Raw genomic sequence first — 24149 nt, 5'->3', positions numbered from 1 at the left:
CTGGAGCTCTTAGCCCTGAGGTTACAAATGCAAAGTCAATTGGAACTTCTGTGCTTGAGGTGGAGAGACCTTTGTTGCTGGTAGGTTGTCAAAGGATAAACAACGAAATGTCAGTCAATAAAGTTGGGGCATAGATTGGCCATAGCTTGATGGAGTGGCAGAACAGGATTGAGTGACTAGAGATAATGGGAACTGCAAAGAATCAAAGATAACAAAGTGTGGAACTGGATGAACACAGCAGGCCCAGCAGCATCTTAGGAGCACAAAAGCTGACGTTTCGGACCTAGACCCTTCATCAGAGAGGGGGATGGGGAGAGGGTTCTGAAATAAATAGGGAGAGAGGGGGAGGTGGACTGAAGATTCATAGAGGAGGAGGTAGGTGGAGAGGAGAGTATAGTTGGGGAGGTAAGGAGGGGATAGGTCAGCACGGGGAGGACGGACAGGTCAAGGGGGCAGGATGAGGTTAGTAGGTGGGAAGTGGAGGTGCGGCTTGAGGTGGGAGGACGGGATTGGTGAGAGGAAGAACAGGTTAGGCAGGTGGGGACGAGCTGGGCTGGTTTTGGGATGTAGTGGGGGGAGGGGAGATTTTGAAGCTGGTGAAATCCACATTGATACCATTGGGCTGCAGAGTTCCCAAGCGGAATATGAGTTGCTGTTCCTGCAACCTTCGGGTGGCATCCTTGTGGCACTGCAGGAGGCCCATGATGGACAAGTCGTCTAAGTAATGGGAGGGTGAGTTAAAATGGTTCGCGACTGGGAGGTGCAGTTGTTTTGTCTGTTCGGAGATTGTTTTCACATCCCGTGTACATTGTGACTGAGCTGCATTCCTTTTACTCTAGAAGTGATTTGGACACAGTCTGTTGGAAGGTTTTAGTGAGACACCTCATTTACAGCTGGTAATGAGAAGCAACCTGTCTTCTGCAGTCTATCTGACTGTCCTTCTGAACAGCCCTGCACTTAGATCATCAATTACTCACAGTGCGATTGCCTGTACCTTGAAACTGCCTAGTTCCTGTTCCTGTAACACTCGCTGAGCAGTCCCTTTCACACTCAGCCTGGCTGTGAGGCAGTTTGTCATATCAACATGGCTACACTGGTTTCATAATACTCAGGCCATGTTCCATGGTACTGCTGGATATTGTTCCCCAACATAACTTTTAATTCCCTTGATTTATTTTTGTTCTTCCTCACAAACCATTTGAACGTCACTGGAAAGGCATTCGGAACATTTGTCTTCTTTTCTTCAATGTTTCACTCCATTTTATATCTAAGGTCCACCCAGGGATTGTTCAGAGTGACTAGGATACCAAGACAGCCAATCAACTACAGTGGCTGCATATTCACACATGTTCATTCGCACAGTCTACTCTCACTCCACAGTGTTCACCATCACACACTGGCCTCTGGCTGTCATTGCTGCTTGTTTAAGGGATCACATGCTGCGATACGACGTGGGTGGGAATTTTCCCAGCCCAGGGAATGCTCATTCCCAGCAGGCAGCCTGCATTCGGACATTCTGGAGAAACAACAGACTCCAAGAGTAGAGTACAACAACAAAAACTGGTGGGAGTCTGACCTTGCCTGGCCAATTTATGAAGATGAACAGAAAGGGTGAAGTGTTTTCTAAGGCAGTTAGGTCTTCCCACATTGGGATAGAAAGGTTTATTCTTGGGAGAAACTAACTAGTTCTTCCAATGAGTTCTGCATGTGGTCACCCGAGGGTCCCTGGTGCTTCAGTGATTCAGTGTTAAGCAGTGACATGAATAACTCTAAAAGTCAGCCTGATGTCTCAGCAAATGTGTCTCAGATTCATATAACGAGTGACTAAGTGATACACCATAAACCTATGTCCAATATTGTTCATCAATTTTCGAAGGGTTTGTGTGTGGCATTCTTCTCCTTCCAGTGATATGAGCAAGAATGATCAGTGGCACGAATCTACACAGAGCACCCTAATGGTTCCAACAGAAGCTAACACGCGGAGGACAGCAGCATTGAACACACACACAGATTTAGTTTTAAACGTTACTATCCCACGTGTGAGAAACGGAACAATAAACAGCTTGCTGTGCTCAATTGTTATGAACTGCTCCTTGTCCTTTTCTTTCATTCCTCATAAAGTATCTGATCAAGGTGACAACAACAACTGCTTACATGTATGTGGCATCAAGATTAATAAAGCTGACATTCAGCCAAGGAGGAGACCCTGTTAGAACTGACCAAATGTTGGAGATTTTGAGGAGGGCCTTCAAAGGGGATAGAGAGCTGATGAGGTTTGGGGAGGGATGACCAGAACTTTGGGCCTAGACAGGTGAAGGCATGGTCACCGACAGAGAAGGCATTAAAATCAGGAATGAACATAGAACAGTACAGCACAGAAATGGGCCCTGCAGCCCATGATGTTGAGCCGAACATGACACCGAAATAAAGTAATCCCTTCCGCCTGCCCTGGGACCATATCCCTCCAGTCCTTGCATATTCATGTGCTTATCTAAAAGCCCCTTAAATGCTCTTATTGTATCTTCACCACTGCCCCAGCAGCATGTTCCAGACTCATACCATTCTCTGTGTAAAAAAAACTAGACCCTCACATCACCTTTGAATTTTCCTCCTCTCACCTTAAATGCAAGCCCCCTAGTTTTAGGCATTATAACTGAGGGAAAAAGATTCTGACTATCAACCCAATCAGTGCACCTCATTCTTTTATAGACTTCTGTCAGGTCTCCCCTCAGCCTCCTCTGCTCCAGAGAAAATAACCTGAGCCTTTCTAGTTTCCCTTTATAGCTTATACACTCTAATCCAGGCAGCATCCTGGTAAAGGGGTATCAGAGATAATGGGAACTGCAGATGCTGGACAATCCAAGATAACAAAGTGTGGAGCTGGATGAACACAGCAGGCCAAGCAGCATCGCAGGAGCACAAAAGCTGACGTTTCGGGCCTAGATCCTTCATCAGAGAGGGGGATGGGGTGAGGGTTCTGAAATAAATAGGGAGAGGGGGGAGGCGGACCGAAGATGGAGAGAAAAGAAGATAGGTGGAGAGGAGAGTATAGGTGGGGAGGTAGGGAGGGGATAGGTCAGTCCAGGGAAGACGGACAGGTCAAGGAGGTGGGATGAGGTTAGTAGGTAGATGGGGGTGCGGCTTGGGGTGGGAGGAAGGGATGGGTGAGAGGAAGAACAGGTTAGGGAGGCAGAGACAGGTTGGACTGGTTTTGGGATGCAGTGGGTGGAGGGGAAGAGCTGGGCTGGTTGTGTGGTGCAGTGGGGGGAGGGGACGAACTGGGCTGGTTTAGGGATGCAGTTGGGGAAGGGGAGATTTTGAAACTGGTGAAGTCCACATTGATACCATATGGCTGCAGGGTTCCCAAGCGGAATATGAGTTGCTGTTCCTGCAACCTTTGGGTGGCATCATTGTGGCACTGCAGGAGGCTCATGATGGACATGTCATCTAGAGAATGGGAGGGGGAGTGGAAATGGTTTGCGACTGGGAGGTGCAGTAGTGTGTTGCATCCTGGTAAACGTCTTTTGCACCTTCTCCAAAGCCTCCACATCCTTCCTGTAAAGTGGTGACCAGAACTGAACACAATACTCTTTCTGATGAAGGGTCTAGGCCCGAAACAGCAGCTTTTGTGCTCCTAAGATGCTGCTTGGCCTGCTCTGTTCATCCAGCCCCACACTTTGTTACAATGCTCTAAGGGTGGCTTAGCCATGTCTTATAAAGCTGCAGCATGAAATCCTGTCTCTTGCACGCAGTTCCCCAACTAATAAAGACAACCATGTCTTACACCTTATTTACCACCCTATCTACTTGCGTGGCCAGTTTCAGGGAGCTATGGACTTGAACCCCAAGATCGTTCTGTACATCAGTGCTGTTCTGGGTTCTGCCATTAACTGTATACTTTTCCTTACAAGAAAGAAGACAGAGAGCTAAAGTTCCTATTCCATGTATGGATTCTCACAAGCTGCACACTGCAGACTGAGAAACGTCAGTCAGCCCCAATGCGGGTCCATCACTGAATAATTACAGGATCAAAGGGCTGTTGGAGATTACTGAGATAGGGAGGTGTTGGTGGAATGGAAGTCAGCTCAGTCATTCTCTTCCAAGATGAGCCGGACAGGCTGCAATACTTTCTGGAAAAAGACTGGGACCAAATAAAGCTTTAAAAAAATGTTAAATTGTTCCAAGATCCTTCAAAATAAACACAAGTTGTTTGAATTGAATAGCATGTGTAATGTATCGACGTATTGTCTGTAAATTCTTAAGACTAATTGGCCCAGTAAGTGATGCAGTGGGAACTTTGATGGAGAGTTAACTCTTTTAGATAAGAGCAAGTCTGCAGCAGACTGCATAGAAAGCTTCAGTTAAACAAAACATTGTTCCAAGTTTAAATTGTGTGATTATTCCAGGCATGTGGGAACAAAAACACAACCACACTCAGGATTAATAGGTCTTTTTCTGGTTGGCAAAATATACCAGCAAGATACCACAGTTCTCAGGGCCCAATGTTTTTATAATTCTATATTAATAACTTCGATACAGATGACACTAAAATAAGTGGGAATGTAAGTTGCAATGAAGAAATAAGTAATGGATATGGACATAGGTGAATGGGCTAAAATTAGATGAAATTAAACATGCATGAGTGTGAGGTTATCCTTTTTTTGGTCAGAAGAATAGAAAGACAACTTATTATCTAAATTGGGGGAAACTTCAGAGTGCTTCAGCGCTGACGCTATCTGTGAGCATGCATTGCAGAAAGCCAGAATGTGGGGATGGTGGGTAATCAGGAAGGTAAATGGAATTTTGACGTCCATTGCCAAAGTAATGGAGTATTAAAGTGTGGATGTGTTGCTGCAACTGTACAAGGCATTAGTGAGACTGCGCCTGGAGTTTTGCATACAATTTTGGTTCCCTTACCTGAGGAGGGATGTAGTTTCACCAGAGGCAGTTCAGAGGAGGTTCACTAGATGGATTCCAGAGATGAGGGGTTTGTTTTATGAAGAGGGATTGAGCAGTTTAATCCCATAGCCTCTGGAGTTTAGAGGATGAGAGGAGATGAGATGGAGGTCTAAAAGATGCTAAAGGGGATTAACAAAGTAGACATAGAGAGGATGTTCCCTCATGTAGGGCAGCCTAGAATGACAGGTCGTTGTTTTAGGATAAGGGGCGGCAGATTTAAAACTGAGATGAGGAGAGATTATTTCTTTCAAAAGGTTGTGAATCTTTGGAATTCGCTATCCCAGACTGCAGTGGATGCTGGGACATTGAGTAAATTTAAGGAGGGGACTGACGGATTTTTAATTAGTAATAGGTTGAGAGGTTATGGAATGCAGCAGGGAAGTGTTGTCGAGGCATGGTTATATTAATTGGCACAGCAGGCTCAACAAGCAGAATGGTCGACTGGTGCTCCTAGATCTTATGTTCTCAGCAGCAGGAGACCTCCTTTTGGTGAATGGTTGAGGAAGGGAGATGGAAATCTATTACATTTGTATCAAAATAAATGAAAGGTCGATATTCTGTTGAGGAAATCAGTTTTGTTAAAGCAGTGATGTAGTCTAAAATATATCAATGCCATGCTAACATTTAGGCAAAGAAAACATCTATCTGCAGTCTTTGACTTTTTCATTCTTAGTGTAAGTATCATGGTATCTATTCTCCTGAAGTGTCTTTTATAAGAGAGGTGCAAGGAAGGATTTGCACAGCCAGTGTACCCTTGGGATGGTGAAGGGCAATGATGGATAGAAATTGACGGGACTAACAGCACTGTAACACCTACAGAATCTTGTAAGAGCAAACAGCTCTGTCAAGGTTGGAAGAGCAAGGTTTAGCCAACTAATAATGTAACAGTGCAGGGAAAAGGAAGCTTGCAATCAATGAATCCCTACAGTGTGGAAGCAGGCCATTCAGTCCATCAAGTCCACACCAAATGCTGGACAAGTATCCCACCCAGACCCATGCCCCTATCTTATCCCCTGTAATTCCCATGGCTAATCCACTAGCCTGGTCATTCCTGGACACTATGGGCATCATAGCATGGCCAATCCACCTAACCTGTACATCCTTGGACTGTGGGAGGAAAGCAGAGCACCCGGAGGAAACCCACACAGTCACAGCGAGAATGTGCAAACTCCACACAGTCACCTGAGGGTGGGATTGAACCCATGTCCCTGGTGCTGTGAGGCCGCAGTGCTAAACACTGAGCCAATGTGCAACAAAGGAAGAGAGACAGGAAGTGAGACTGGAGCATGGATTGAACATTTAAATCTACAAGTTATTTCCTTGTATTCTGTTAAGGAGAGTTTGAGATCTGCTGTGGGTGCCTCATCAATAGTTGAACAGTTCATCTCTTGAATGCATTTTAGCTTTATCATATTTGTGGGTGTTTACAGAGAGTGTTTGTGATGAAGAATGTGGGCGATTACAGTAAAGTGATAATATATAAGATTACATATAAGAGACTATATATTCATATGCAAATGTTAATATCCTGAGGAAGATGAATTCCAGTCCCACGGCTGGTCTCAATGACAGTGACTGTGAATTCAGTGAACCACACAATTCAAGGGCCTTTTTTTTATAAAAAGTTGCCTTTTGAAAGTTTCTGCTGAGGTCAGTACCTGCCAGAAGACACATTTCATCTTTTGAAGCAAGCAAGAATGTGATTGGACAATTGATCTTAGCTGTAACACAGCTCCCATCCAGAGATACCTGGGGAAAAGAGAAAAAGGAAACTGTTGGAAATGAATCCATGATAATTCTCAGATAATCTGGAAGTCTTATGAGGTATAGTCTGTAAAATTACAGAGTCAACATCCAGAAAAAGGCACACGCAACCCATCTACTTGCATCCCATTCCCCATATCATTAACATACGAACTATTGTCAGCTGAGTGGGTCCCTTTTGGTGTAACAATCTTTCCCATGCATGAAGGAATCACTGGCTGGTTTCATCATGTACAAAGAGGCCATTCAGCCCGTTGAGTCCACACCAACCCTCTGAAGAGTACTCCACCCAACCCCCTGCCGTATTCCCATAACCTCACATATTACCATGGCTAATACACCCCATGGACGCTACGGGCAATTTAGCACGGCCAATCCACCCTAACCTGCACATCTTCAGACTGTGGGAGGAAACCGGAGCACCCAGAGGAAACCCACACAGACACGGGGAGAATGTGCAAACTTCACACAGACAGTCACCTGAAGTTGGAACTGTACCTGGGTCCCTGGTGCTGAGAGGCAGCAGTACTGTTTCTTATTGGTTAATATTAGTTATATTGTTAAGATCTGTTATATCGTTCTTCTGGTCAGTTATATTGTTAATGTTAGTTGTATTGTTGTTAAGATCAATTATATTGTTAGGGTCACACACTGTTAATGTCGGTTGGATTTTTAAGCTCAGTGATATCGTTAATGTCGATGATATTGTTAATGTCAGTTATACTGTTCAGGTTAATCATGCTGTTAAGGTCAGCATAAACAGATGAAGATTTATTGAGTGATCTCTGATCACGTGTAAAAGGAAGCAGCTGGGACAGTGAATGAGTTGGTGAATGGGAGGTGGTGATCTGTAATGCTGTTTTGTGAGTCCTGTCAAGAATAGTATCTGGGTTTGGTTACATTTCACAGTTTGGCTCAGATCTATTTCCCACTTATTAAGATCGATACTTTGATGTTCCCCTCTTCCTTACAGAATCTCACAAGGTGCAAACCACACTGTGAAGAATTAGAACTACATCCATTGCCTTAACAGATAATGGGAACTTGCAGATGCTGGAGAATCCAAGATAACAAAGTGTGGAGCTGGATGAACACAGCAGGCCAAGCAGCATCTCAGGAGCACAAATGCTGACGTTTACAGAAGTATAAGGGTCTAGGCCCGAAACGTCAGCTTTTGTGCTCCTAAGATGCTGCTCGGCCTGCTGTGTTCATCCAGCTTCACACTTTGTTATCTCTATTGCTTTAACACTGGATCAGTGACAACATTTCTGTGTTGTTGTGTTTTAGTGACAAGGTTCAGTTGTAGGTTCTAACTCCAGACCAAATGTCCAAAAGATTGTCTGCAAGACAGATTCTGTCTTATCTGATCTGTACTTAGTCAGTTACTGTGGATTTCCCCAGCCTGAGGGTTATTCCCAGCAATAGGCTTCATGCTGTGTGGCAAATCATTGTGCTTCCTTCATGCATTCACAGCACCACTCTAAGTAGATACTGCATATGCCTTTAATGAGCTACAGAATCCTTTGTAAATCCCTCACACCTGAGCTTCATCAGCTGTACAGCTCAGGTAGGAACCTGCTACATTTCTGTCAATTAAACCAAAGACAACAGTTCCAAGAAATCGAACAGCACAGGCTAAATTCACAGCCAACAAGTATAGTCTCAAGCTTATCTCAAGCTTTCATGCAACAACTCAATTGTAAGCTGATCTTGATCAATCAACAGCTTTGCCCGGAAGGCTTTTTGTGAGAAATGTATACTGGAGATTGCCTGTAAGGAGTTCAAAAGCACTTCCTGCAACTCAAAACACGAATATTCCATACCACTGCCACAACGCCATCATTGAAACCCACTGCGACCTTGCCATGGCTTCTGAGTGGAAGGATGCAGGTTGGGGCAGAGAGACTTAGGCCAGTGAGATGGTAAGTGTACTGTAGAGTGCCCTGGATTTGGTCCCAAACGCACAATGTGCCCCCAAATGACACAGTGAGCAGTGAGCTGTGGCACCCAAGCACTGCTGTGTATGTGGTGTGGTCCAGGGTGCCACCAGATAATTGGAACAGAGGGTCTCCATTTTTCAGGTGCCAAGCCTTAATCTGAAAGCAAGAAAGATCATAAGATCATAAGCATTGTTAGAATCTGGATAAATGAGGGAATTTCAAACTTTACACAGCAATCCATTCACTCCCGCCCCCAGTTCAGTTATTTCTCCGTCAGTACTGCCAGAAACTGAGAACAAACTTGCAAATGTAATTAAAATCAAAGTGAAACAACTTCTCTTTCAGCTTCGGGGAAGTTTTGAGAAACCACTCCATCTGTGGGATGGATTCATGTGAAACCGGGCCCTCTCCTTGTGCTGATAGACCGAGGACACTCGCCTAACCAGTTTTATTTACACAAGGTCTCGAATGAAACAGAGTATGGAACTGGAGGCATGCTGTGGGCCTGGGGCCACGCTGTGGGCCTGCGGCCACGCTGTGGCTCTGCGAGCCATGCTGTGGGCCTAGAGCCATGCGGTGGGCCTGGGGCCATGCTGTGGGCCTGGGGCCATGCTGTGGGCCTGGGGCCTTGCTGTGGGCCTGGGGCCATGCCGGGGGCCTGGAGCCATGCCGTGGGCCTGGGGCCATGCTGTGGGCCTGCAGCCATGCTGTGGGCCTGCGGCCATGCTGTGGGCATGGGAGCCATGCTGTGGGCCTGCAGCCATGCTGTGGGCCTAGAGCCATGCTGTGGGCCTGGGGCCATGCTGTGGGCCTGGGGCCATGCTGTTGGCCTAGAGCCATGCTGTGGGCCTAGAGCAATGCTCTGGGCCTGGAGCCATACTGTGGGCCTGGGGCCATGTTGTGGGCCTGGGGCCATGCTGTGGACCTGGGGCCATGCTCTGGGCCTGGAGTCATGCTGTGGGGCTGGAGCTGACTCCCTTGCCATCTTCTGTAGAAGATGTACACATTCTTAATTACAAAAGACCTAGAAGCAGGAGGAGGCCATTCAGCCCTTCAACCTGCTCTGTCACTTAATACAATCAAGACTGATCTCATCTCGACCTCAATTCCACTTTCCTGTCCTCTCTCCAGAACCCTTTAATCTGTTACTAATTAACAATCCATCTTTTTTCCCCTTAAATTTACTCCATGGCTCAGATCATGAGCAAGAGCAGCAGGCCATTTGGCCCCTCAAGCCTGCTCCGCCATTCAGTCGGATTATGGCTGATCCAACATTCCTCATATCCACTTTCCTGCCCTTTCCCCATAACCTTTGATTTCCTGACTGATCAAGAATCTATCTGTCTCAGCTTTAAAAAAATATAAGGACTCTGCCCCCATAGCTCTCAGTGGACACTCAACTCTCTGACAGAAGAAATTCCTCCTCATCTCATTCTTAAATTGACCCCTCTTTATTCTGAGACTAGATCCTCTGAAGATCGTTGAAGGGTCTAGGCCTGAAACATCAGCTTTCCTGCTCCTCTGATGCTGCTTGGCCCACTGTGTTCATCCAGCTCTACACCTTGTTGCCTCTGGTCCTATGCTCTCCCATGAGAGGAAACATTATCTCAGCGTTGACCCTGTCAAGCCCCTTAAGCATCCTATGTGAGATCACTTCTCATTCTTCTAAACTCCAGTGAGTAGAGTCCCAACCTGTTTAACATTTTCTCATAAGACAGTCCCTCCCTACCAGGGATCATCCTCATGAACCTTCTCTAGACCTACAAAACTCTCTGAACTGCCTCCCATGCAATTATAATCTTCCTTCAGCATAAGGACCAAAAATGTACGCAATGCTCAAATTCTCAGTGTGTGCTCCTTGAGTGTCAAGAAAGGTCATTCAATAAAATATTCTTAACAGGAGTGGGGCCTCAGTCCTCTCCCTTAATCCTAATGTACAACTCTAAAGCCACCCTCCTCTGCTAAGGCAGAATCTTGAAGGTAAGGGTGTAATTGAGAATAGAACAGGAGCTGGTTAATAGAGTTAAGGTTCGTTAGTCCTGATCTAAGTGAATGGCAGAAGAGATGTGAATGACCTCCATTAGTTCCCATATTCAATAACTTCAAAACAGTGTATTGTACTCCTAAAAATTCATTCAAGGGATGTGAGCATCTCTGAATAGGCAGCATTTATTGCCCATCCCTAATTGCCCAGAGGGCAGTTAAGAGTAAACCACATTTTTGTAGGTCTAGAGTCATGCGTGGGCCAGACCAGGTAAGAATGGCAGTTTCCTTCCCTAAAGGGCATTAGTGAACCAGATGAGTTTCCCATCAATAGAGTGGCATGGTGGCTCACAGGTTAACACTGCTGCCTCACAGTCCCGGGGACCTGGTTCAATTCTTAAAACCCTCAGGAGACTGTCTGTATGGAATCTGCACTTTCTCCCTCTGCCTGTGGGGTTTCCTCTGGGTGCTCCTGTTTCCTCCCACAGTCCAAAGATGTGCAGGCTAGGTGGATTGACCATGCTAAACTGCCCGTAGTGTTCAGGGATGTGCAGCCTAGGTGGGTTAGTCACGGTGAACATGTAGGGTTACGAGGAAAGGGTAATTCAGTTTGGGTGGATGCTATTTGGAGGGCTGGTATGGACCCATTGGGCCGAATGTCCTACTTCCACATTGGAGGGATTCTGTGAATCAGTAACAGCTTCGTGATCACCCTTAGATTGTTAATTCCAGATTCCACCATATACCATGATGAGATTTGAACCTGGATCTCTGGATTAATATCTAGCAACAATACACTAGGCCATCGCCTCCCCAAAGTCGATAGAGCTTATGAGAAATATAATTGCTCACCAATATTAGAATGGGGAGATGAAAACTGAAGCAGTATTTCTGGAAATGATGGTGAGTGGTACAGACACCGTAGTTTGCTGGGTTCCTAAGTTAGGATGGTTAAGACAGAAAGGTCCAGGTCCTTGCCTGATGGCCTACCCAGCACCCACCCACTGTCCGACAACATGCTCTGCAGGTCAGCCTGCTCTTTCCTTCCAGGGTTTTTAAGAATAATAAATAACTCTGCATTGTCAGGTGTCACCTCACAAGCCTAGGATCCTGAGGTTGATTGAAACATCCTTATCATTGACATGAGCTCCCCACATTGTAAATACAATCTCAAAAATCAAGAGGGAAGACTAGTTCTTTAGTTCTCTTTTGTAATGCAGAGCACAGGGATGTCATTTACAGATGGAGATCACAGCATGCTTCTACCTGGGGGCCTGAGGCCGAGTAGATCACGTCAGTAGATTCATCCACGTGGAGCAGTGCAAAGTGTTCATAGCCGGAGTGATCCTCTGGGATGGAATAGATCTCTTTTCCGGTCAGTAGATTCCACAGGCGCAGTGTATTGTCAAAGGATCCGGACACAGCATGAGCCTTGTTGTGAATCACCTTGATGCACTGAACCGCAGCTGTGATAGATAACAATCAAATTGATTAGCAGGGACAGATCCATAAGGACTGATCCTGAATTCTCAAGTTCATTGTGATATCCCACAATACTGTTTTTCCCATTGTTTTCATGGGATGTGGGCATCGCAGGCTATCCCAGGATATATTGCTGCCCCTCATTGCCCTTAAGAAGGTGGTGGTGAGCTGCCTTCTTGGATCAGTACTGTAGGTAGACCCACTGCACTGTCGGGGAAGGAATTCTTTTATTTTGACCCAGTGACGGTGAAGGAACAATGATATATTTCCAAGGCAACATGGTGAGTGGCTTGGAGGGGGAACTCACATGGTATTCCATGTATTTGCTCCTCCTATCCCCCTAATGGAAGCCGCCCTAGGTTTGGAGGGTGCTGTCTGAGGATCTTTGGTGAACTTCTGCAGTGTACCTTGTAGATGGTACACATTGCTGCTACTGAGTGTCGGTGGTGGATATTGAAGGTGGTGGATGGGGCACATTGGGACAATGTGGTCAGCCCCAAGTTGATAGTTTAACACAAACACAAATTTTTCCTAATGGGTCCTTTCCAGTCTAATTAACACCTTAAAGGAACCTGCATTGCTAACATTGACAATTCTGGCCTTTTCAACAACAAATTTGACCTCAACAAATCTGTAATTGGCATTTGATTTCAACATTTCTTTAATGTTTTCCAAACTTGTCTAGCTCTTGATCTTTCTAGCATTGTCACAATAGTACAGGCCAGGAAGCTCTCTTGGCTTATTGTCGCTTTCATTGGTCAGAGAATTGAGTATCGGAGTTGTGGCTGTACAGGATGTTGGTGAGGCCACTTTTGGAATACTGTGTCCCGTTCTGGTCGACCTTCTATAAGAATGATATTATTAAACTGGAGAGGGTTCAGAAGAGATATACAAGGATGTTGTCAGGAGTGAAGAGTTTGAGTTATGAGGAGAGATTGACAGGCTGGGACTATTTACCCTGCAGCATCAGAGGCTGAAGGGTTACCTTTTAAATGTTTATAAAATCATGAGAGTCATGGGTGGGGTGAATAGCCAAGATTGTTTCCCTGGAGTAGGGGAGTGCAAAACTAGAGAGCAAGATTTAAGGCGAGAGGGGAAAGATTCAGAAGGGACCCAAAGGGTAACTTCTTCACACAGAGGGTGGTGCATGTATGGAATGAACTGTCAGAGGCATTGGTGGTGGAGGGTACAATTATATCATTTAAAAGGCCATCTGGATGGGTACGTGAATAGGAAGGGTTTTGAGGAATATAGACCAAATACTGGCAAATGTGCTTGGGTCAGACTGGGATGTTAGTGTGGCTGAGTGGGGCCGGAGGGCCTGTTTCCGTGCTGTATGACTGTATGGCTCTATCTCAAAAATGAGCAGTTGCATGCGTATGGGTAATTCTTTGACAATCAGGTGGTATCTCCAAGGATAAGCCTTTTAATTTTCTATACCTTTAACAAACAGAACAATGTTCATCTTACACTGGGGGCTGTTACTTCGTATTTGGTTTCATATCAAGTTAAAGTTTTGCCTGACCAGAATGGCCTGTTAGTGTGTGAATCACATCAATATCCAACAGGTTCCATACGATCATCATTCCATCCAGTGAAGCTGCCACCAGCAGTGTGCAGTCTGTACTTAGCTCCATTGCAGTCACCCCTGTGGACAGAAGCAAAGGGATGGCTACGTCAATGAGATGCTACAGTAACTTAGAGCTGGCATCCACTGGTAGTTAGATCATCCTCATAAGCAGTTATTGAAGAGCTCCCTTGAAGCTGGGAAGAGAAACAGCTGTCTTTAGGTGCACTTGACTGAAGCAACTAAGGAATGACTGAGAAATAACAATAGTTTTTGAGTCATAGAGCACAGAAACAAACATTTCAGTCCAACTCTTCCAACACAGTTTCCCAAACTAATATTTATCCCACTCTCCTGCACGTGGCACACATCCTCTAAACCTTTCTTATTCATGGACCTGGCCAAGTGTCTGTTAAAGGTTGTAACTGTACCTGCACCTATCACTCTTTCTGCCAGATTATTTCACATGCTAACCACCCTCTAAGTGAAGAAGTTGCTCCTCAGGTTCTTTTCAAATCTTTCTGCTCTCATCTTAAACCTATGCCCCATAGTTTTGAACTCCACCCATCCTGGGGTAAAAATCTGGACTCTTCATCCTATCCACGCCCCTCATGAATACCCCAGACTATTCAGCCTCTCATTATAGCCCTTGGTGTGGCAAAAGTTCAGGGATTGGAAAAAATTGAAAAACTTTTATCCCAAAAACACTGAATTTAGTAAATTCCCAACGTAAAGTAAAATACCTATAGTTCTTTTTGTCGTTTTCAGTGATGTTCAATATTGTACAGGTAAAGGCACCTGGAATGTTCATTTTTAAATAGAAACTCATTTTCACATCCATTAATTATGCAGGAACGCATTTTAAGTGAAACAAGAAGGAAAGTTATATCCAATACAAACTGAAAGAACTGCAGATGCTGTAAACTCGATCCAAAACTTTAACTCAGATTCCTCTCCACAGATGCTGCCAGACCTGCTGACCTATTCCAGTGATTTCTGTTTTAGTTATACCCAATTGTGTTGGTTCCTGGGAGGTTATGTTTATGAAAATTAATTTTAAAGGGAACCTGAAGAATAATATAATTATGAATGAAACACAATGAAGTAACAAAAAGAATAAATTTAAGGAATATTTTAGGGAACATTTTTCAATTACTTCAAGGCAAGATTCATCCTCATGATTGCGATTGTAAATGATCAAACCCTGAACTAATTAATTGGTGCGTTAACTGTGACATATTTAAGAAGTATTTTGGTTTGTATTTCAGCAAGTTGATCATACTTAGAGTGGTGAAAAGCTTACAGCTCTGTGTCATCCTCTGTCAGCTAAGAAATTCAGATGCTTTAAGATGTCACTGAAAGGGGAACATTGGAGTGTACCTTTACTGAAGCCAGTCAATGTTGTCCTTAGTGGTCCCCCAGGAGGCTGAAAGAAGCCGCACAGAGGTGTAAAGATAGGGTTGGGGCATGCAGCACACCATCTTTCACATTGCTGACATAGTTCATCAATCATTGGGTAAGAACCCTTGAAGAAATGGAGGCGAGCCAACATCTCAATGAAAAGGACACTCTGATCTACAAAGAAAATACAAGACACTGGTATTCAATGTTACACAGGATACTTCTTTAGGAATGACTAATCATCTAAGTACTATCCACAGCCATTAGCTCCATCTAAGTGCATTTTCACTGTGACTGATTTGGTTTTGTCAAGCCTTGAGTATTAAATTACATCATTCTTCACGGCTGTGCTAACGCACTCCATTCTCCGAAGGATGGTCAACAAATATTTCTGAAACCAATGTTAACTCATTCTGTTCTCTAAGGGGTATTAACCTAATCCATTTGCGAAGTCAGTGATGAGTACTCTAATCGCTAAAGAGTAATAACACATTGTTCTTCAAGGAAGGGTTGACCTAGTCAAATTTGTCAGTGAACATTACCCCAGTCCTTTCCCTCAGTGAACGTTAAGCCAGTCTATTTTCAAAAGGAATGCTAAAACATTTCATTCTAGCGAGAATAACCCACTTACTCTCCAATTCTAAGTTAACCCATTCATTCACCAATGCAGTAATAAGCCACTCGATCTTCTGTGGATATATGAACCCTCTCCGTTCTGTAAGACAGTGACTGTACACTCCATTATCAGCAGTTGCTCTTACCTACTCCGTTTTCCATGAAGTCCACAGTAGGCCAGATCAGTAAAAGTGCATCCTGAACAAGCTGCACCTCAGGACAATCAATTTGCTTGGTGCATGCATAAAAATCCTCCAGTAAACCCTTCATTCCTGAGACTTGTATCTTAAAAATTATCCATTCCATGTTCCCTGAAAATTCCAAAGAATCCAAGATGTCAGCACAGTGCGGGGAGCTCGTGACCCTGTTAAATCTAACTATATTCTGTGGGAGAATGTGTGGTACTGTTGTGGATCCTGACACTATCTCAGATGGGGAAATGACACTCTGTCGAGAGGTGGTTGCGAGAGATGAATGAAAACAGCAGTTTGTGAAGTGCAGTTGATTGGTAGAGCTGAGACATTTACCAGGCAAAGACTGTTGTCAAGGCCCGAAACAAATCAAGGAACTCAAAGATTCTTGCGTTAGTTATTGCTCAAATACATGTGTAGCTCTGAAACAGACAGAGGAGAACGTGAGAGTGGTCCTCAGTTCCACAACAGAGAATGGTTCTTGCAACCTGAAGATATTGTTTACTCAAACCCCATGAGTTTTTGTCCATTTGCCTGTTATCTGCATGGGAATACTGACCAGCCCATTAAAACCTTTCAATCTATAATTCTGCATTTTATTGAACCTTTCCTATACTAGTATACGGAGCTTATGGGGTGGAGGGGCGATGGGGTAGGGCAGCATGCTGGTTTGCACTGCTGTCTCTCAGCACCAGGGACCTACGTTTGATTCCAGCCTCTGCGCGGAGTTTGCACATGCTCCACATGTCTGCGTGGGTTTCCTCCATGTGCTCCGGTTTCCTCCCACAGTCCAAGCTGGTGATTTGAGCTGCTGTGTGACTTCTGACCTTGTCCCCCCCAGTTCAACACCGGCACCTCCACATCACAGTCCAATTGTGCAGGTTAGGTGGACTGGCCCTGGGAAATGCAGGGTTACAGGGAAAGCGTAGGAGCTGTGGGCCCGGATGGGAAGCTTTTTGGATGCTCATTGCGGACTGAATGAGCTGAATGGCCTGCTTCCACACTGTAGGGATTCTCTGGTTTATACATCATGTATGTAGAAAAGTGCACACGTGTCTGTGGTGTGTGTGTGTACATGGATGCTTATGTTATGTGTGTACATGGGTGTGTGTGTGTGTGTGTGTGTGTGTACATGGATGTGTATGTTTTGTGTGTGTGTACAAGGACATGTATGTAGTATGTGTGTATATGATGTGTATGTTGTGTGTGTACATGGACGTGTATGTTGTGTGTGTGTACACGGACATGCATGTTGTGTGTGTCTGTTGCATGGACGTGTATGTTTTGTGTGTGTGTGTACATAGACGTGGATGTTGTGTGTGTGTGAGTACATGAACCTGTATGTTGTATGTGTGTGTACATGGACATGTGTGGATCTGAGGGTATTCTATACAGTCAGTGAAGTACTTTCAAAATGTAGTCACTGTTACCTTATAGGAAGCACAACAGCTATTTTGGGCATTGTAAGCTCACACAGACAGTAATATGATAAATAAACAGGATATCCTGGCACACTGAATATAACACATTGACATCACGTTGATATAATGTCAAATATCCATTAGAATGATGGGTGATCAGGGGTTGAAGATCAGCCAGAATATTCATGTATTCCCTTGCTTTTCTTGAAACAGTGCCTGGGGATTTTGACACCTCTGAGATGACAGATTTGATTTAACGTCTTTGTTAAATTTCAGCAGCCCGTACAGTGCAGCATTCCCTCAGTGCAGCACTGGTGATAATGTCCTCATATTTCTGGACTGGGAATTGAACCCATGACAGTTAGAGCTGGCTGATGCTAATTGGTCCTCCCTCTGGCCCGCAGGACAATCGGTGATGGTTTTGTAAGTGGTCACCTTGGCTCAGTGGTTCAATACCTCCACTCACTGCCCAGCTTATGTCCCGAATACAATATACATACAGTGTGTCCCAAAATAGCGGGCTCTGTGATTCAGATCATTCAGTGCAGAACATCCTCTCTAGTGTGAGGTTAAAAGCTCTTCCTTACCAAGAACCTCCTGTTTCAGCTCCTCAATGCGCCCCCCTTTCAGCAGGTGGTGTGGCAGTTCACTCAGTTTCCTCGAGTTCAGAAGATCGTCACCAAATCTCAGTGGCTGAGCAGAGACCTGGCCCAGAATAAAGGTTCAATTCACAATCACTGAATTCTGCCAGAACTCTGGCTCCTGAAGCAGGTTTTGGGACAGGGGCCAGGATTGTGTCCAATCTTTCACGTCCAACTGACTTCTGATAGGCGAAGTAACAGAGGACTGAGAGGTGTTTACCACAATCTGTTTGACTCTGAGGCCAGGGTGCAACAATTGAGCTTGGGCTGATTCCATTCTTGATGGCTACCCTTCTGGCCCTGGGCTAGTAGCTACGGTGATTACGAGCTTCATGTCATTCTGGGACCTTGATCAGATGGACCAGTGGGCCGAGGAGTGGCAGTTAGAGTTTAATATAAACAGCTGTGGAGTGTTGCATTTTGGGAAGGCAAACCAGAGCAGGACTTACACAGCAAATGGTAGGGCCCTGGGGAGTGTTGTCAAACTGAGAGACCTAGGGGTACAGGTGCATTGCTCCTTAAAAGTGGAGTCACAGGTAGACAGGATAGTGAAGAAGGTGTTTGGTACGCTTGCTTTCATTGGTCAGTGTGTTGAGTATAGGATTTGGGAGGTCATGTCGCAGCTGTACAGAACATTGGTGAGTGATAATGGGAACTGCAGATGCTGGAGAATCTAAGATAATGAAATGTGAGGCTGGATGAACACAGCAGGCCCAGCAGCATCTCAGGAGCACAAAAGCTGACGTTTCTGGCCTAGACCCTTCATCTGATGAAGGGTCTAGGCCCGAAACTTCAGCTTTTGTGCTCCTGAGATGCTACTGGGCCTGCTGTGTTCATCCAGCCTCACATTTCATTATCTCAGAGCATTGGTGAGGTCACTTTTAGAATATTGCATTCAATTCTGGTCTCCCTGATATGGGAAGGATGTTGTTAAACTTGAGAGGGTGCAGAAAAGATTTACAAGGAAGTTTCCAGGTTTGGAGGGTTTGAGCTACAGGGAGAGGCTGAATAGGCTGGGGCTGTTTTCCCTGGAGTGTCAGAGGCTGAGGGGTAGCCTTATAGAGGCTTATAAAATCATGAGGCGCATGTATAGGGCAAATAGCCAAGGTCTTTTCCCATAATAAGGGAGTCCAAAACTAGAGGGCGTTGGTTTAAGGTGAGAGGGGACAGATTTACAAGGGGCCTAAGGGAAACTTTTTCACACAGAGGGTGGTGTGTGTGGAATGAGCTGCTGGACGAAGTGGTGGAGGTCGGTACAATTACAACATTTAAAAGATATCTGATGAGTATGTAAATAGGAAGGACTTAAGCCAAATGCTGTCACATGGGACCAGGTTGGACTAGGATGTCTGGTTGGTATGGACAAGTTCAGCTGAAGGGTCTGTTTCCGTGTAGTATATCTCTATGACTCACTGCTGAAGATCTCAGATCATTTGACACTGGCCTCTCTCACAGTCACATCATCTCATATCCCTTGCTGCCGTAGCTTCTTTTTAACTCCTGTCTGACTTAAATACATCTCAAACACAGCTTATCAAAATATATGTTAATTGCACATAAGGCGTGGGCAACGCTAACTGGGCCAGCACTTATTGCCCATCCCTAATTACCCTGGAGAAGGTGGTAGTGAGCTGCTTTCTTGAACCACTGTAGGTAGACCCACAATGTCATAAAAGAGGGTATTGAGGATTTTGACCTGACAGCAGTGAAGGAAAGGTGAGACATCTCCAAGTCTGGATGATGATTGACTTGGAGGGGAATCAATGGTGCTGGTGCTCCCATGTATCTGCTGCCCTTGTCCTTCTAGATGGTAGCGGCCGTGGCTTTGGAAGGTGCCGTCTGAGGATCTTTGATGAATTTCCGCAGTGCATCTTGTAGATGGTACACACTGCTGCGACTGAGCGTCGGTGGTGGAGGGAGTGGATGTTTGTGGCCAATCAAGAGCGGGCTGTTTTGTCTTGGATGGTATCAACATCATGAGTGTTGTTGGGGCTGCACCCATCCAGGCAAGTGGGGAGTATTCCATCACACTCCTGAGTTGTGCCTTGTAGATGGTGGACTGTGAACTCAGTGAGCAGTGGTTTGTCGAACAATCAGTGCAGGGAAGCGTAGTCTGGGTGAAAAAGTACCTTCCTGTCTGCAACCAGGGTGTCCTTCAGGAGTGGGAGTGTGATGCTCTTCCTGTTGCCATGACTCCACGTTCCCTTGAAATAATCAGCCAGCACGGAATGGCGTTTGGTTTTCTCTTCTGCCTGGAGGTACAGCTCATGCACCACCTCTGTGAACTGTCTGAAACAAAGCATAGGAACCGTTGTGTAAGTCTGTCAGCTGGATGTGTTAATGTTAACTAAAGTAGTCACTTAAATTCACAGTGTACCTGTCTGCAACTGGGCCCTACTTCAGGGTGACAGGCCTAAAATACTGCAGGGTCAGTCATGAGGAGGGGGTGGGGGGGTGAGGGGGGCCTTCAGTTGATTGCAAAGGTCAGCTGATTCCTTTAGGGTTTGTCCCAGCAGGAGTGAGAGGGGGAGAGATTCCAAGCTACACCACCTCCCCCCCACTCCTCTACTGGGCTACCTTTCATGTTGTGGGCCTGGAGATTAGGCTGGCTCAGGGCCTGAGTCGCTGAAGGGCACATGGGGGGCAGGGGAGGGTGAGGGGCGTCAACACCAGTGCGGAGCTGGGGGTGAGCTTCCCTGTTTCGCCAGGGCTCAACACAATAAGTCACGACTGAAGTGTCACAGTTCCCTTCCCAGTTCCTGGTTTTCAATATGGCCACTTTGGCTTCCATCGACTGAGCCAAGAGCAACCAAACAGCAATTGAAACACAGGGAAATGGTGGTGTAGTAATCCAGAGGTCTTAGGGCCGTCGTTCAAATCCCACTACAGCAGCTGGTGGGACTTTAATTTAATTCTAAAAAACTCCTGGAACATAAGATAAAGTGACCATGACAACCATCATTGATTGTCGTAAAAATCCATCCACTCCCAGAAACAAAAATCCACCACTCATAGCCAGACCAGCCCTACATCTAACTCCAGACCCACGGCAATACAGTGAACAATGGCCTAGCTAGTTGCTTAACTCGACCAGGGATGGGGCAACAAATGCCATCCATGCCAATGATGCCCACAGGCCACGAAGAAATAAAAAGACACTAGGTTCACCATCTAGAGATGTTGTGCCCAGCTGTGTGCAATATAAGCTGTGTCTCAATAAGCGGCCCTTCTCCAAAACTGTGGTTACTCTGCAGAGAGAGAACACCGGAAACCAATTGAGTGGGACCTCCCAACTGACAGGTATCAGGATAGAATTGGAACACGCTCAAAAACAAAGATAGGCAATGATATTTGGAAGTAGAAGTAAAATTTGAGAATTTAACAGAGGAGGAAAGGTTGCAGAGTTGGAGGCCAGTTGGGAAATGTCCATTGTATGAGAGGGCTGAAATCCTAATGGGTGCAAATGTGAAAACAGAAACAGGGATGGTAGAGTGAAAAAAAATGAAGAAAGATTTGCATTTCACGATCACTGCATGTCTCAAAGTGCTTAAAGCACTTTTGATGTATGATCACTGTTGTGGCATGGCAACCAATTAGTGTCCAGGCAGCTCCGATAAACAGCAGTGCAATGATGACCCAGAAAATCTGTTTGTGCGATGTTAGAGGTAAATAACAGATGGGATAGTAGGAACAGCTCCTTTTCCCTTCTTCCAGACAGTACCATTAGGATCTTTCCCATTAAACTGAGCCAACAGATAGAGGTTTGTCCCATCTCATCTAACACTACGGAAGTCCTTCTTACTGAGCCTTAACATTGTGCTTGAGAGGGACTTGAAGCATCTGGATCAGAGACAGACTCTACAAACTGAGCCTCTGCTGGCATTCAACGCAGGAAAGGTATTGCTGCAGATAGAGATTCAGAGGAGAACTCAAACAGTTACCGGTGATAAAGGCCGAGGACTGGGAACCCATCTGCCTGCCTCTCCACCAAGTACTCCCCAATGTCATAGCGAAGCCGGGTCCACAGTAAGGGAGGGAGGCAGATGATGTCTTTGTTCGGAGGGGACCAGTACTGGTAGATGTCACCGAGCACTTCATCATCCAATGACAGGATCTCCTTTAGCTCACTCTCTGACAGTCCATTCCTGTAACGTCAAGGTGCCAAATTGTAATGGATCAAAGAGCTGTGCTGTAACCGAATCATACAGTGCAACAACAACTCAGGTTTCTGTGATAACAAAGTGTGGGGCTGGATGAACACAGCAGGCCAAGCAGCATCTTAGGAGCACAAAAGCTGACCTTGCGGGTCTGATGAATGGCCTAGACCTGAAACATCAGCTTTTGTGCTCCTAAGATGCTGCTTGGCCTGCTGTGTTCATTAAGCTTATGGGCGGATCATCCCTTTATCTAACTCTTTCATGCACTCACAGCTTGATGCAGCACATCCTTGGTCTGGCCTCCCCCATTCTATCTCCTATAAACTTGAGTCAACCTGACCTCCACTATCTGTGTCTTAACTTGCAGGAAATCCCGTGTCCCTTTTGTGCCCTCTCCCTTCATGCTCACTGACCTACATTGACCAAGCATTGCTTTGAATTCAAAACACACGTCTTGTTTGTAAATCTCTGCATGGACTATCTCAGTAGCATCCTTTAATCCTATAAGTCTCCAAGTTTTCGGTACCCAAATTGAGTTTCTCTACTTCGAGTGGCCATGTTTACAGTTGCCTGGGCCCCCAGCTCTAGAATTCCCTCTTTATACCTCTTCCCCTCTCCTCCACACTCTGACCTCTCTGGGCAGAAAGTGGAGTTTCAGAGCAGGGAGTGAAAACAATGTCATCAGCCTTCCCGAAGTGTAATCGCCAGAGAGTCTTTGCTCATGACTGGATGTTGACAAAGCAGCCTGACAAAATAACAGCGGCAGAGAAATGGACGGGTAAATTCGGAGGCTGTCACGTGGAAATAAATGCATTTCACTGAGAACGAGGAAGGGACCACAGATTGATCCTCAGGGGACACCAGAGCTAATAGTGTGTGAGCAGAAAGAAGTAGGTGCTGTCGATCTGCATCCAAACCAAGACATGTCCCTTTGTGGTTTGAGTTTATTGACTACTTAGTCTCATAGCTCACTCTACCCCCATTGTTGGTGCTCCCTATAGACATGTGTTCAGGCAATTAATAAGTACCACTTTTACTTCTGAAGTTCCAATAAAGTTATAAGCAAATGTAATAAATGAGAAAACAGTCATTAACTTTGGCCATGCCATCTAATACTTCTGCCTGAGGCTCAAAGTTTTGTAATACTCTTGTGAATTGCCTTGGGATGTCATATTGCATGAAAGGCACTGCAGAAATCTGAGATAATGGGGGCTGCAGATGCTGGAGAATCTGGGATAACAAAGTGTGGGGCTGGATGAACACAGCAGGCCAAGCAGCATCTCAGGAGCACAAAAGCTGACGTTTTGGGCCTAGACCCTTCATCAGAGAGGGGGATGGGGAGAGGGTTCTGAAATAAATAGGGAGAGAGGGGGAGGCGGACCGAAGATGGATAGAGGAGAAGATAGGTGGAGAGGAGAGTATAGATGGGGAGGTAGGGAGGGGATAGGTCAGTCCGGGGAGGACGGACAGGTCAAGGAGGCGGGATGAGGTTAGTAGGTAGGAAATGGAGGTGCGGCTTGAGGTGGGAGGAAGGGATGGGTGAGAGGAAGAACAGGTTAGGGAGGCAGAGACAGGCTGGGCTGGTTTTGGGATGCAGTGGGGGGAGGGGATGAGCTGGGCTGGTTGTGTGATGCAGTGGGGGGAGGGGACGAACTGGGCTGGTTTTGGGAAGCAGTGGGAGTAGGGGATGAGCTGGGCTGGTTTTGGGATGCAGTGGGGGAAGGGGAGATTTTGAAGCTTGTGAAGTCCACATTGATACACATTGGGCTGCAGGGTTCCCAAGCGGAATATGAGTTGCTGTTCCTGCAACCTTTGGGTGGCATCATTGTGGCACTGCAGGAGGCCCATGATGGACATGTCGTCTGAGGAATGGGAGGGGGAGTTAAAATGGTTCGCGACTGAGAGGTGCAGTTGTTTATAGCGAACTGATTGGAGGTGTTCTGCAAAGCGGTCCCCAAGCCTCCGCTTGGTTTCCCCAATGTAGAGGAAGCCACACCGGGTGCAATGGATACAATATACCACATTGGT

At 45.7% G+C, this 24149-nt stretch overlaps 1 protein-coding gene across 3 annotated transcripts in view; it reads right to left on the bottom strand.

The window, feature by feature from the left end:
* nwd1 (NACHT and WD repeat domain containing 1) overlaps positions 1 to 24149 on the bottom strand; it is a 57830-nt gene that overhangs the window by 19659 nt on the left and 14022 nt on the right. For all 3 annotated transcript variants that reach the window (XM_048548386.2, XM_048548387.2, XM_059652272.1), the window contains 9 exons: positions 21906 to 22109; positions 20094 to 20253; positions 17911 to 18028; positions 15858 to 16022; positions 15076 to 15270; positions 13654 to 13776; positions 11913 to 12112; positions 8547 to 8819; positions 6618 to 6708 (listed from right to left, as the gene is read on the bottom strand). In XM_048548386.2, the coding sequence (XP_048404343.2) occupies positions 6618 to 6708; positions 8547 to 8819; positions 11913 to 12112; positions 13654 to 13776; positions 15076 to 15270; positions 15858 to 16022; positions 17911 to 18028; positions 20094 to 20253; positions 21906 to 22109 (1529 nt within the window). The remainder of the gene's footprint in view (positions 1 to 6617; positions 6709 to 8546; positions 8820 to 11912; positions 12113 to 13653; positions 13777 to 15075; positions 15271 to 15857; positions 16023 to 17910; positions 18029 to 20093; positions 20254 to 21905; positions 22110 to 24149) is intronic.

This window comes from Stegostoma tigrinum, chromosome 18, assembly GCF_030684315.1.
Source record: "Stegostoma tigrinum isolate sSteTig4 chromosome 18, sSteTig4.hap1, whole genome shotgun sequence".
Classification (NCBI taxonomy): domain Eukaryota; kingdom Metazoa; phylum Chordata; class Chondrichthyes; order Orectolobiformes; family Stegostomatidae; genus Stegostoma; species Stegostoma tigrinum.
The sequence above is the reverse complement of the archived record's forward strand: the minus strand, read 5'-3'. Positions and strand labels throughout refer to the sequence as shown.